This window comes from Oncorhynchus clarkii, chromosome 18, assembly GCF_045791955.1.
Source record: "Oncorhynchus clarkii lewisi isolate Uvic-CL-2024 chromosome 18, UVic_Ocla_1.0, whole genome shotgun sequence".
NCBI lineage: Eukaryota > Metazoa > Chordata > Actinopteri > Salmoniformes > Salmonidae > Oncorhynchus > Oncorhynchus clarkii.
In genome coordinates this window covers 32240529-32255898 of record NC_092164.1, presented here as the reverse complement: position 1 = coordinate 32255898, position 15370 = coordinate 32240529, and the positions used below count along the sequence as shown (strand labels likewise).

The following is a 15370-nucleotide window of genomic DNA, read 5'->3' as shown; positions in this document are numbered from 1 at the left end:
TCCATTGGTAGTAAATATTCCCCAACTGCAGTGCTGTCCGACTACTGTAATCCACTAATTCCATTTAATTCCATCAGGGGAGTTAGTGGCACACACCATAATGGCCGACCCAAGAAAGGGCGTTTAAAGAAGACTCCCGTCTGCCGGTCACCCCCTCGTCCCTCTAATTGGGAGGGAGGGAGGGAGGGAGGGAGGGAGGGAGGGAGGGAGAGAGAGAGAGAGAGAGAGAGAGAGAGAGAGAGAGAGAGAGAGAGAGAGAGAGAGAGAGAGAGAGAGAGAAAGAAAGAAAGAAAGAAAGAAAGAAAGAAAGAAAGAAAGAAAGAAAGAAGGAAAGGAGAGAAGGGGTCACCTCAGCCAGAACATGAGGGTTGAGATAATGTAAATTATCCTAGGTGATGTGAAAAGCTTTAACCGGTCTTCCCTGGTGGATTCCCAAGTCAAAAATTGTGATTTATCCTATAGAATCCCATTAGATTCTCACAATCTTATAGGATTTTGTGTCACCTCTATCAGAATCCTATTGGACAACTTTTTTCCGATTTGAAATGGAAAGTAATCATATTGGGTCCTACAGGGTTCTCGATTTCTTATAGAATCCTATTGGAATTCTATTGGATTATGTGTTTTCCTATTGGGAATCAAAAGTAATCCTATAGGACCCTATATAATTCTGGCAATCCTATAGGATTTTGTATTACCTCTATCAGAATCATATTGGAATCCTATTGAAAATCAAAAGTAATCTGATTGGATCCAATAGGTTTTTGATAAATCTTGTAGGATTTTGTCACCCCAATCAGAATCCTATTAGAACATATTTTTCTTAAACAAACCCATAAAATTATACACTGAACAAAAATATAAATGCAACAGTAAAAGTACTGGTCCCATGTTTCATGGATTGAAGTAAAAGATCCCAGAAATCTTCCATATGCACAAAAGTAACAATTGGCATTCTGACTGCAGGAATGTCCACCAGAGCTTTTGCCAGATAATGAAATGTTAATTTCTCTACCATAAGCCGCATCCAACGTTATTTTAGAGAATTTGTCAGTATGTCCAACCTGCCTCACAACCGCAGACCACATGTAACCATGCCAGCCCAAGACCTCCACATCCGGCTTCTTCAACTGCGGGGATATGGAGGAGAATTTTTGTCTGTAATTAAGCCCTTTTGTGTTGAAAACACATTCTGATTGGCTGGGCCTGGCTCCCCTGTGGGCCGGCCTGGCTCCCAAGTGGATGGGCCTATGCCAGGTACCTTTAAGAGTGACTGATGATGTCACAGCAAGCACGAGCTCGTAAGTGTTAGCCTAACTCCCAAATTCAGCTTGCTAGCTGTGGCTGTAACATTATCGTTCTATTTATCCTTCACTGTGCTGTGCATAAATGCAAGAACCATGAGTACAGTATTTGTTTCCTTATGTTCCTGACAAAATTGTCAATGTTTTAGTCATATTTTCGTCATTGTACATCATATTATGCTTTTTTATGCTAGCTAAAAAACGACTATTTGCCATATTTTGCCTGTCAGCTGACTAGCTAGCTAAGTTATAGCCATTTGTTTGTTGTTTTTGAGTCACTGTATTGTTATAGCAGTTATATGTTTTATAGCAGTTATAATTTTTCTTGTTTGTTATTGATAAATATACAATATGTGTCTTATTACAGGCAAGTCAACCCCATTTTCATGATTTCAGGTCATCAAAATAAGTCACATCACATCAAGTTTTTGGACTCATTCAGCAGTTTTTACCTAATAAGTACTATACTATTGGAAATGAATGTTGAAAGTTCTAATAACATTTCTAAAACATAAGTTGAAAATGATGCTGCTGCTGCTTCCTGTTTACAATAACCTTTGATAAATAGCCCAATATCAAAACACCATTTTGAAATGTCCAAATCAAAACAGTTTATGATATATTGAAATGGACTACTTACACATACTGTACATGTGCCACAATTGAGTCTTTTTTTAAACGAGCACCTGCATATGCACCAAAACCCTGTTGACAAGTGGCATTGAATCACTCATATTGATCAAGCTGTTGAAACTAACACAACTCAAAACCCACATGGAAACTGGAAATATTATTTGCATCACGTGTTAGAGGACAACCTACTGAAGACAACCAGCTACATTTTGGAGTGTTGCATTTTGATTTGGTGGTCGCCAAAACGGAAAGAAAAATGCAACACTTACAGTACCAGTCAAAAGTTTGGACACACCTACTTATTTTTATTTATTTTACTATTTTCTACATTGAAGAATAACAGTGAAGACATCAAATCTATGAAATAACACATATGGAATCATGTAGAAACCAAGAAAAGTGTTAAACATATCAAAATATATTTTCTTTTTGAGATTCTCCAAAGTAGCCACCCTTTGCCTTGATGACAGCTTTACACACTCTTGGCATTCTCTCAACCAGATTCACGAGGAATGCTTTTTCAACAGTCTTGAAGGTGTTCCCATATATGCTGAACACTTGTTGGCTGCTATTCTTTCACTCAACCATCTCAATTGAGTTGAGGTTGGGTGATTGTGGAGGCCAGGCCATCTGATGCAACACTCCATCACTCTCCTTTGTCAAATAGCCCTTACACAGCCTGGAGGTGTGTTTTGGGTCATTGTCCTGTTGAAAAACAAATTATTGTCCAACTAAGCTCAAACCAGATGGGATGGAGTATCGCTGCAGAATGCTGTGGTAGCCATGCTGGTTAAGTGTGCTTTGAATTCTAAATAAATCACTGACAGTGTCACCATCAAATCACCCCCACACCTCCTCCTCCATGCTTCGCGGTGGGAACCACACATGCAGATAACATCCATTCATCTACTCTGCGTCTCACAAAGACATGGCGGTTGATACCAAAAATCTCAAATTTGGACTCATCAGACCAAAGGACAGATTTCCACCGGTCTAATGTCAATTGCTCGTGTTTTTGGCCCAAGCAAGTCTCTTCTTATTATTGGTGTCCTTTAGTTGTGGTTTCTTTGTAGCAATTTGACCATGAAGGCCTGATTCACGCAGTCTCCTTTGAACAGTTGATGTTGAGATGTGTCTGTTACTTGAACTCTGTGAAGCATTTATTTGAGCTGCAATCTGAGGTGCAGTTAACTCTAATGAACTTATCCTCTGCAGCAGAGGTAACTCTGGGTCTTCCTTTCCTCATGAGAGCCAGTTTCATCATAGCGCTTGATGGTTTTTGCGACTGCACTTGAAGAAACTTTCAAAGTTCTTGAAATTTTCCGGATTGACTGACCTTCATGTCTTAAAGTAATGATGGACTATTGTTTCTCTTTGCTTATTTGAGCTGTTCTGGCCATACTATGGACTTGGTATTTTACCAAATAGGGCTATCTTCTGTATACCACCCCTTCATTGTCACAACACAACTGTGTCACTTTCGTCGTATACATAATGAGCGGACCAAGGCGCAGCGTGAGTAGAGTTCCACATAATTATTAAAGTGAACCTTCAAAAAACAACAAAGAATAAACGAACGTGCAGTTCGTAGTGCACATAGCACTAAACCAAAACAAAAACCCCACAAATGGAGGTGGGAAAAGGACCACACTAAGAATGATCCACAATTAGAGGCAGCGATCATCAGCTGCCTCTAATTGGGAACAATACTCACACCAATATAGAAATTCAAGACTAGAACACCCCTAGTCACGCTCTGACCTATTGCACCATAGGGCACCATATGGTCAGGGTGTGACCCCCCCCCCTAAAGGTGCAGACTCTGACCGCAAAACCTGAACCTGGATGGGGAGGGTTAGGGTGGGCAACTAGCGTCGGTGGTGGCTCCGGTGCGGGACATAGCCCTCGTCCAGACCGCAGATCTGACCCTGAAGCCTGGCTGAACGCCGTGCCCGGACTGGGCACCGGCACAGAGGAAGGCTCTGGGCCATGGAGCGGGACTGGACGCCGTGCCTGGACTGGGCACCGGCGCAGAGGAAGGCTCCGGCCATGGAGTGGGACTCGACGCCGTGCCTGGACACCGGCGCAGAGGAAGGCTCCGGCCATGGCATCGGCGCGGGAAGCTCCGGACCGTTGACCGTTGCTGGAAGTTCCGGACTGTACACACGCACTGGTGGACGAGTGCGGGGAGCCGGCACAGGACGTACCGGGCTGGGGAGGCGCACTGGAGGCCTGGTGCGTGGAGCCGGCACAGGTGGCACCGGACTGATTACACGGTCTTCAGGGCGAATGCCATGCAGAATGCACCTAACCAACATCTCTCTCCGATCTCCATCGACTCCCCGACGGTCTCTGGCTCTCTCCTCGGCTCGACCCGCAGCCCCTTGTACCCCACCCCCAAAAATTATTGGGGTTTCTGTGGCCACGGACCCCGGCGTCGTCGCTGTCCTCCTATACTCATTGGCGACTCCTGCCAAGGAAGGGTCTCGCATCCACCCATTATTTCCTCCCATGTCCAGCTCTTTTTTACCTCCATGGTATGCTGCTTGGTCCTGTAGTGGTAGGATATTCTGTCACGTTCGTCGTATACATAATGAGCAGACCAAGGCGCAGCGTGAGTAGAGTTACACATATTTATTAAAGTGAACCTTAAAAACAACAAAGAATAAACAAACGTGCAGTTCGTAGCGCACATGACACTGAGCCAAAACAAAACAATATCCCACAAACGTAGGTGGGAAAAGGACCACACTAAGTATGATCCCCAATTAGAGGCAGCGATCATCAGCTGCCTCCAATTGGGAACCATACTCACACCAATATAGAAATTCAAGACTAGAACACCCCCTAGTCACGCTCTGACCTATTGCATCATAGAGAACCCCAAGGGCTCTCTATGGTCAGGACGTGACTGTACCCCCCTCCTCAAAGGTTCTATTGACCCCTCCCTTTTGTAACAAGCCATCATATCTTGTCAGTCCACTAGGGACTTTTATCGCATGTAAGTGTTTGTGTGTGTGTATTCTGTGTTATTATTTAGGTAGTTAGTATATAAATAATTAAGCCAATTGGTGTATTGCTGATTCATCAATAAGGTTAGGGTTCTTGCAGATATCAAGGAGTATGTGACGTTCAGAATGAGACTGATATGAAGTAATGATTTAATAAGTGACTGTTACTGATGTAAGAGATATCTATATATCTTTACAGTTTAAGTCGGGAGATAATAACTCATTAAAAACATTTTCCCGTGGTGCCCCAAATTCCTAATGAGTTAATTGTTATATGATTCATTTAATTGAGTAACAATTAAACATAGTTGATAAAATAAACAAGTCACCAGATTAATGATGTCAAGTCAAGACAGTGTTGTTTCATAGATTTGATGTCTTCACTATTATTATTCTTCAATGTCAAAAATTGTAAAATAAATAAAAACCCTTGAATAAGTAGGTGTGTCCAAACTTTTGACTGGTACTGTAAGTGTTGCATTTTTCTTTCCGTTTCAGCGACCACCAAATCAAAATGCATCACTCCAAAATGTAGCTGGTTGAAATCAGTAGAATGAGACGGGAGAGTCGGATTACACGTCCTGTTCAAACTAACCACACGGAATCTGGGAATAACAGTCCAATAGAACCGTGTCCAAAATCTGATATGGTTTTTCTACTGGATTCTTGTATTGGAATCCTATAGGATAAAATCCTATACGATAGGTTCCAAAATCTGATAGTATTTTCTCTTGGATTTTTTAAAAACTTTCCCAGTTTAGACAGTGGAGGAATCATGCATGAGAGAATAGCCTACATCTTGCAAACTCAACTCTTAACCTTGAAGTCAGTTCCACTGCTTTTTTTAATTGTTCCCCTCTAATCAGGGACTGATTGAGACCTGGGACACTAGATGGGTGTAATTCACTATCAGGTAGGACAACCAGCAGGCTCTGAACTTCGTAGGGTAAGAGTTGAATAGTCCTGGCCAACATCAATGGTAAGAGCCTAAATCAAACTTAAATTAACTCTAAAAAATAATGAGAAAAAATTACAATAGAAAAAAATGCATTATGACTTGTATTTATTGAGACATTTTGTTTTAGTTGCTTATAATTTGTTCCAGTGTAACAAAGAACTTGTGTTGGTACAAAACTGATGAAAATATGGCATCACATGAACAGTTGTAAGGTAGTTTCACCTATATATTATCTTATTAAAATAATTAATGTAGTTAAAAATACTGTAATTAGACCTATATAAAATAATTAAACAATGAATACCTTCTCCTCTCCTATAATCCATGCTCACAGTTGGAATTAGAAGGAATTCAGCTATTCAAGTAATTATACATTGATTTACTGCAACACAAAGGATATAAAAACAATGATGATGGAGAGAAAAGGATAAGACAAAGACACCCTCAAAATGTGACAGAATGTGTGTGGGGATATAGGAAAAGAACAGGACAAATACAACAAAATGAAAGACAACAGCAAAAAGTAGCACTGACATAATCCAATTTTGAAAATAATACAGTGTGGAACAGCAGTTGGCACATATAATTAGAATACTAGAATGGCCATGAACCTTATGATGGGATATAGGTCAGCCATTTTTGTCAGGAAGTTGGTCAACCATGGTTTGCCAGTGAAGTGATAAGACAGTGTAAAAAATAAATAAAAAATTGAAGAATTTATCTGCACTGTGTTTGTTAGCTAGCTAGCCAGCCAGTTTTAGCAGAATGATTTCCCCCCTCAAATTAACTGCCAATATGCCAACATCCCACAGCCATACACTGGCTGAAATCAGTTGATGATAGGACTTAGACAAGTTGAAAATGCAACAAGTAGCCTACTGATATTGTATCATATAATAGAACTCACAGCTTCCCAAGGAGACATTTATCGTCTGATTACATATATTTTAGAGGCTATTTATACAGAAAATGTGTAGGAAACTTGTATAAAACAGAATTTATAATTATGACAATATTTTAGGTTGACAATAATTCTATCACACAATTTCTTATGTCATATGCCTTACTTTTAGGATTGTACCTCTACTGCCATTCATTCCAGTTAGACTGGGTTGGATTTCTCCCTGACCAATATGGCTGCCATTTCTGGAAGCTTGACAGTTTATGACATAGAGATCCTATTAAATTACTAGAAGGGCTATGAGTTAGCACTTGGTGGTGGAATGTAAAATGTAATGTTATGTTCATAGGCTATATAAAAATATACACTTAGAAAAAAAAAAAAAAATATATATATATATATATATATATATATATATATATATATATATATATATATATATATATATATATATATATATATATATATTCTGAGTAATTACTTACAAATACATTGATGTTAAAAGCTATGCCTAAATGCTTGGTGGCATATTTACAGACGTTCTGAATCTTATCATTTTCTAAAATCAACAGTGTTACCCCTACCAAGTGATGTTAACAAACAACTGCAGTGTGTACTTTTGTCAATTGCTGTGTGCAGCCACACAAACATCCCATCTGATCCCATTCATGTGTAGTAATAAAGCTCACCAGCTTGTAGTCCCCAAAAAACAGAAATTAGTTATCTTTAGTTCATTCAGCCATTCCTATAAGGGAAATTAATGGGGAAAGAATGGGGTTTTGGGATAAACACCAGAAATAAAGTATGAGGTTAACACAGGCTTAGAAGATCTTACACATTTTGTTCTATGAGATAACCAGAGTTGGGGTCAATTCCATTTCAATTCCAGTCAACTCAAAAAGTACAATGTTTACCACAGACCTTATTTTCGGGGTTGAGACAAAAAAAAAACATTAATTTCCCCATAGGCTTTGACCAACGAGCTATGGCGGAGTTAGTGATGTCAAAAAGATGCCATTACTAATGCTCTCAATAGTAACCAGGTTTCCATCCAACCTTTTCATGCGAGTAAAGAACACGCCATATAACGCAATTTTTGTGTGTGAGAATACCATCAGTAGAGTTTAAAATGCGATGGAAACCCATTTAACTTTCTTTTTTAAAATTACAAATATTCTGTACATCGGAATTTAACCGTAAAAGTCATTTAATCCCCAACAAGTCAATTTGACGGAAACATCTTTGGCGGGAAAATGTGCATATTAGAATATTCTTATGTTTTGGCAATTGGATGGAAACCTAGCTTACAACACCCATGACTTCAATTCACTCTTGCTTGTGGTTGTCATTGTTCTGAGCAGTGCCATCCTGTGGCAAAGAGAAGAGCCGCAGTTTGCTATGCAGCTGGACACTGAGGTAGGCACAGTCCTGTGTATCCAGGGAGTGAGCCAGGGCCAGGTAGGCCGACAGACTCCCCGCCAGCAGCAGCCTGTCCAGGGGCAGGGCAGGGAGGAGCCACAGCACCACAGCCAGCTCCACACACACAGGGTGACGCAGGTGGGCGAAGAGACGCTGAGCCCGGGGGGACTTGAGAGCCAGAGGATCTCCCAAACCAAGGCACTCATAATAAACCTGAGAGGGATGGAAGAGGGAGGATGGAGAGAGACCGGGAGAAAGGGATACATTACTTATTGCAGATATTATACCAGTTATTTACATTTCATCAGAAGGATATTCTTAATCATTCTATTGCTGACTAATTACAGCTTTGGCATCACATCAGACAGAATTTATGCAGGTTATTAAAATTGTAGGCCTATTACAGTAGTATTTGTACATTTACAAGTGCGTGGGAGAGGGACAATGATCAAATGTGATGCATGAAAATGCTTTGGTGTAATCAGTGTGAAAGTGAACAGTATCACTTCCTCCACTGTCCCTGTCCCCTTACTGGCCTCAAACTAGTGGTCCTCTGATCGCAATCACGTGACTGCAATCTTACTCTATTACAGCAGCATGGGTTTACTTCACCTGCTTGATGCCCAGTAGTTCAGGATAGTCAAAGATCAGCAGTATACTGCAGATGATGGACCAGCAGAGGAAGTGCAGGGTGAAACAGAGCAGGGGGAACCAGGTATTCCATGGGGCATTACGTACTGACCACAGACAGGGAGCCTCCGTCACAGGCTGCCAGTAATGCATCAATAACTAGAACAGGGACAAGACAGTGAATTAGGACAGCAAAAGGGGTATTTAAATGTTGAATTGTCTAATTTTTTTAAGACCATAAGATTTTATAAATGAAAGTGTGTGTGTTACCTGGAGAGCCAGAGCAGTGGTGGAGCAGTACATGGCCCGGTTCAGTACCCCCAGGACAGACTGACAGGCCTGCTTGACTGGAGCCCAGGCCAATAGGCTGTGCTGGACAATAAAAAGAGCCAGAAGCCCCAGATCCACAACCACAGACTTGAGAACAGAGCTGTCCCGCAAAGCTACAGACCATGGTACAGAGTCTATATAAAGTATAGAAATATGGACAGAGGGATACGATAAGTGTGTGGTAGGTTAGGTGTTGGTGATTATCAGTACAAGACAACAACAAAGTCTTGGAGCAAAGTATAATGATGAATTCCCATTGTTGAAGTGATCTTGTTAGTCAGAGGGTACCAGTCTTGGCCCTATTTCCCAAAAGCATTGGTTCTAACGATGATCATAGCCTTAACCTCTAAGAGATCAGTGTCCTTATATTTTTATTTTATTTAACTAGGCAAGTCAGTTAAGAACAAATTCTTATTTTCAATGACGGCCTAGGAACAGTGGGTTAACTGCCTTGTTCATGGGCAGAACGACAGATTTGTACCTTGTCACCTTTCGGTTACTAGTCCAACACTAACCACTAGGCTACCCTGCCGCCCCATTTATTTATTGAGATACCGGGACGCTTTTTTGCTAACGTGCGCTAATGTGACTAGAATGACGTTGTAAGTAACAGCAAACTTCCCAGGACATAGACATATCTTATATGGGCAGAAAGATTAACAAGAATTTAAGCTAACTGCACTATCCAAGTATCTATTACAGTGAAAAAATACCATGCTATTGTTAAAAGGAGAGTTCACAAAAACAAAAAAAAAGTTTATCACGGCAACTGGTTTGATACATTCACCTCCGAAGGTAAATTATGTACTTACATTCAGTAATCTTGCTCCGATTTGTCATCCCGAGGGTCCCAGGGATGAAATGTAGCATAGTTTTGTTTGATAAAATCTATTGTTATTGTCAAATGTAGGAACTGGGTTCTACAGTTTGAACCCCTGTTGTCTCTTGCTCCACACCCACCCCGCCCGGCCATCTAGATGTGTGAAAGTTAGTGTATGAGCTAATGATCCAGCTAATGATCCACATTCCTGGTAGTGTGTAAACTTACAAAAATGATATGGTAATACAAAATGTATGTTCTCTATAGTTATGTACTTGAAAATGTATCAATTGACCAATTAGGCACAGTCGGGTAGACTTCATAGAAAATATTGTGCAGTATTGCAATGCTTCACTGAATCAATCTGAACCTTTGCACACACACTGCTGCCATCTAGTGGCCACAATCTAAATTGTGCCTAGACTCCAATATTATATTATCAGCATGTTTAATTGTTTGCATTATCTTTTACCAGATCTAAATGTTTTATATTATCCTACATTCATTTCACATTTCTAAAAACTTCTAAGTGTTTCCTTTCAAATGGGATCAAGAATATGCATATCCATGCTTCAGGTCCTGAGCTACAGCCAGTTAGATTTGGGTATGTCATTTTAGGTGAAAATTGAAGACAAAAGAAAAAGTCTGATCCTTAAGTTAAGATGCTTTTGGGAAACCGGGCCATGTTCAGCTAACATTGTTTTGCACAGGCACATTAACGTTACATCACAGCGTTCGATTTCGACTGCAGTACTTGTTTCTACGGTCTCGGTTCCAGGTCCAAAAGTATTGTCATGAAGCAGGCAGGGAGCAGGCCTTCTAGCCCGAGGTCCGGCGCGCTATCGACTGTGCCGCAAAAGCATGCTCGTGCAGCAGGGTCGATTTCCGCGCTTATAAACGCAAGATCGTTACACTACTCCCTCCTTCAAAGAGCGCGTCCTCGCGCTAGCTTGCGACTCTACGTCTTACAGGAACGCGCACCGTCCAAGCACACGCACTGTCGTGGATGCAAGGTCCGATCACTTCTGACACCAATGTAATGAAACAGCAGGGAGCAGGTCTCGAACTCTCGACCCCGAGGTCCGGCGCGCTATCGACTGTGCCGCAAAAGCATGCTCGTTGCGCTTATAAACCCAGGTTCGTTACACTATTTATTGAGATGAATGAACCATTCAAATAAAAACATTCTAACTTGCTACTGAAACAATACATTTGGAAGTTGCAACAGCTGTGAACCGTTTGTATAGTTTGAGACTAGAATGTGCTACTTTTCCTGATGAACACACAACACTTTGCCAAAGAGCCAGGAAACATACCTTGACACAGTGGCGACTCTCCAGTGATGTTATGATATATCGCTCGAAATGAGATGAAACGAACAAAGTCTGCACCGGTTATAAAAACGAAGACAAAGTTTAACAGCGCCAAGATGCAAAGGGTCATACCACGAGCAGTGACTGACGCCATTTCAATATGGACTTTTTCCTGATTTAGGCAGAAAGAACGAGAGGCGTCGCCTCTTCCTCTCTGATCAGTGCTATGTGGGATCCTTGGGACGTAGTTTAACCGTAGCCATAGCGTTTACCTATCCGTTCCAAGGATCCCAGATAGCACTGACCCTGCTGCTTTAGCAAAAATGTTCGCTACTGTCGGTAGTTTCTTCCGGGAGGTGAGCGGTGGGGACAAATATTAACGCTCGATGTCGCTGTTAACCTGAGTGAGACTTGAAGAGTAGAGAACTGGGTTCGGAATCCCACGAGGATGTAAAGAACTTTAATTTGACTTACTCAGTGCTGATGTAGTACCTAACTGTCCAAGAAATGAGACGCCTTCTTACTTTGAGCTTTTTTATATATATATTATTATACACATAAAAGCCTCACAAATTGGACAGAAAAATCAACACATGATTCATTTTGCACATCACAATATCAAATGTATATAAAAGGAAGCCCAGCTCAGCATCTCGTTGTACACCACTCTGATTATCATGTGTAGGTTAATCTCCCCATCAAACCTCAAATCAACATCACAGTGATAGCACTCCACATGGTAACGTCTGTCCAAGGCCACTACCTAAATGGATTCTCTTGAGCCCTAAGGGAAGACAGATATACAAACAGAGGTCCAGATCCTTCTCTGGACAGACAACTCATTATTAACACATGCACCATTTAGCAAAATAGCCTTATATCATAGCCTGTGTCCCAGTCTGTTTAGATCTGCTCAGAAACAACTGGCACCCAGGCTATTATGCCATGCTTTTAGTTAGAACCTGCTCAAACATTCAAAAGCAAGATATCATAGCTAACCTCAGATGGCAGAATTGTCTGGCCACAAGTCGCACAGCAAGGTGCCACAAGTCTGAGAATAAAAGGACAAGATGTAAATGAAATAGAGAAATGTGATTGACTCAATTGTGGTAATAGTTTAATCATTATTGCTATGCTGTATAAAGGTGTGTCTGTAACAGGGTGTTGATGTTGATTTAAGGGTGTGTGATGGTCTTGCTCATTGTGTTGGAGTAGTAATGCAGTCAAACTCACCTGTGGTAGTCTCTGACACAGTAAACCTTTTCTTTTATTAAATATACACAGGCATTACAGAATTCTGGAGTACTTTCAAAGTAATTGAAAAATAGCGTATATTTAATACAATTCTCATAACAAGAGACAGTACTTGATTAACTAATTGAATACATTTGAATATACTGAATGTTTTTGCATAAAAATTAAGAAGCAGAACCACACCCTTAACTGATATCTGATTTAAAGACACTGAGATGCTTACCAGGAAGTCATCTTCACAAAATATTATTTTTGACATGTAGTAAAATGGCCTGCCTTTTAGCGTTTGACCTAAACATGAAAGAGAGTTCAAATGAGGGATAGTGAGAGAGTGTGGGGTGGGATAAAAACTATTCCAGTCGGAATAGTCACAACTATAACCAAAACACAGCTGAGTTAAAACAGGGAAGGCTGTTAATGAAATTACATTTGTTTTTTGTGTGCATGTTTGTGTGTAGAATAGATGCATGACATGTACTGCAAGCACTGCAGGTGAAACAGGTGTCATGGTATAGCTTTCCCATTGCCTGGCAAGCCCGGCCAATACCGTATACTGCTTCACTGCATCTTACACAGCTGTCTGAAATTGTCAGACCACACACACACAATACACACAAACTACACACTGTAACTACGTTTCTTTCAGTATCCCTCGATCATCCAGCAAGAGCGGCACGGTCAACTGAAATACTCTGACATCTGATCCTTTCCCCAATCACAAATGCAAGCAGCCTAGCACACAATCACACACTGCAGAGCTATTTAGATCTGTTAAATACCAGAGTAGAGCACCCCAACATAAAACAGGTGTGCTGCTGTCTTGCTACAGTATAGAAGAGAACCTAACGTTCGACCAAAGCTGTGGTTTTGATATCTGCCTTACCAAAGTAGATGTCAGTACTGGTCTGGGAGTCCATCTCCACTTCCAGAAGCCTCTCTATGTGAGCTTCTAATTTTAGGATATAAATGATGCTGTGTTCATGACCTAGTGGGAAGTGGAAATGAACCATGCACAACTGGGGAAAATCCACTTGAACGGCCCTCCAACTGGTGTTTACTAGTGGGAATCTCGTCTATCATCCTGAGCTCCCACGTGTTGATTTAACCATGATTTAACTGTGCAAGTCAGTTTAAAAGTAACTGTCCAGTAAAAATCTCACCTTTAAAAGTTCATATTTTGTTAACTCATACCCAAAAAGTAATTATAGGTAATATTTAATAGAAACCCGGAAACACTGGGCAGTTACTTTAATCAGTGACCATTAGTTCTGTGTTGCTGCCCTCACGTGGTCTTCCTAGGGTTCCAATCTTGTGCCCCGGGCTCCATCTCAGGAATGCTAGCCATATGGCATTAGGCATGTGGAGGCAGGAGGATGACTCAATACTGCAGTGAGAGAAAAGCCCAAAAGTTGACATCTGCATGGGTCCACACAAAAAAAAACTGATACATGATGACACTGTGGCAGATACGGTTGTTTATGAAGTCTTTCATAAACAAATAACACAGGTTAGCCTATATTGAAATATGTCATAAGCATTCTGTCAAATAAAAAACTATAGCCTAAACTACACCTTCTTAATTGTCTTTGGAAAACACAAACCTCCCTTTCCTAGTGTACTAAAATATTGATGTTACAGAAAATAAATAATACATAACCCTAGAATTGGACCTGTCCTCTGCAATATAATCAACACAACACACAATTAGGGACCCAAAGAATGCTGCACACTTATAAAACGTAGTCTTCTAACAATTAATGAAATATTGTTATTCATTGTAGGGCATCAATAAAGCTAAAACAGAGAGGGAGGGTGTCAAGGCTTCAACGGCAACCTGGACTCAGGGGTAGACGTAACATAGATGCGGTAAAGGAGTCAATGGAACATAGACGTTCCATTGACCAGATTAGCACTCCTCCAACAAATCTGATCAAACAAAGTAAATATTTGGCAAATCTGTCATGATTTTTGTATTGTAACTGGCCCACAATGTGGTTACTGATTTGGATATATTTGGCTGTTTTCACTGAATAAGTTGTCCCTTTTCAGGTTTAGAAGAAGTACTTTCTAAATACTAACTCCCGTTTGTATAAACTGGTTAGCATGGCTAGCATACAGAAATCGGTGGTGGTAGTCAAATTCATTTCTAACTGTAATGCAGTTGATTGGTAACGATGACATGAATATGTGTTGGGGTTGACATCAGTGGAGGTTCCTCAGAGGAGGAAGGGAAGGATCATCTTTCTCAGTGAATTTCATACAAATAAAAATAGTAAAACATTAAAAAAGTTATCCTTTTTCGATAAAACTATACTGAATATAATCATGTCATCAAATAATTTATTAAAACACACTATTTTGCAAAGAAGGTCTGCAGTAGCCTCAACAGCACTCTGTAGGGTAGCACCATGGTGTAGCTGGAGAACAGCTAGCTTCTGTCCTCCTCTGGATACATTGACTTCAATACAAAACCTAGGAGGCTCATGGTTCTAACCCTCTTCCATAGACTTACACAGTAATTATGACACCTTCTGAAGGACGTTCTTCAATGTATCAGACCTCTTGCAGCATGAACTGACATGTTGTCCACCCAATCAAAGGATCAGAGAATGAATCTAGTACTGAAAGCATAAGCTACAGCTAGCTAGCACTGCAGTGTATAACATGTGGTGAGTAGTTCAAAAATGAAGGAGAAGCAAGAAAGAAATAGAGATAAGATTTCGTTAAAGAAAAATCACTTTAACTTACTTAGCTTGCAAATGCAGCTAGCTAGTTTAGCCTTCTGAAACACCCTGCT

The 15370-nt window shown here is 40.6% G+C and overlaps 1 protein-coding gene across 1 annotated transcript; it reads right to left on the bottom strand.

The window, feature by feature from the left end:
- Positions 1 to 7732: 7732 nt before the first annotated feature.
- On the bottom strand, positions 7733 to 11647 carry LOC139372571 (nurim). The gene is made up of 4 exons (XM_071112315.1): positions 11323 to 11647; positions 9127 to 9320; positions 8839 to 9015; positions 7733 to 8439 (listed from the first exon to the last, which is right to left on the bottom strand). The coding sequence occupies exons 1-4, from the start codon at positions 11471 to 11473 to the stop codon at positions 8134 to 8136; spliced, it is 828 nt and encodes a 275-aa protein (XP_070968416.1). The 5' UTR covers positions 11474 to 11647; the 3' UTR covers positions 7733 to 8133.
- Between the last annotated feature and the right edge of the window lie 3723 nt (positions 11648 to 15370).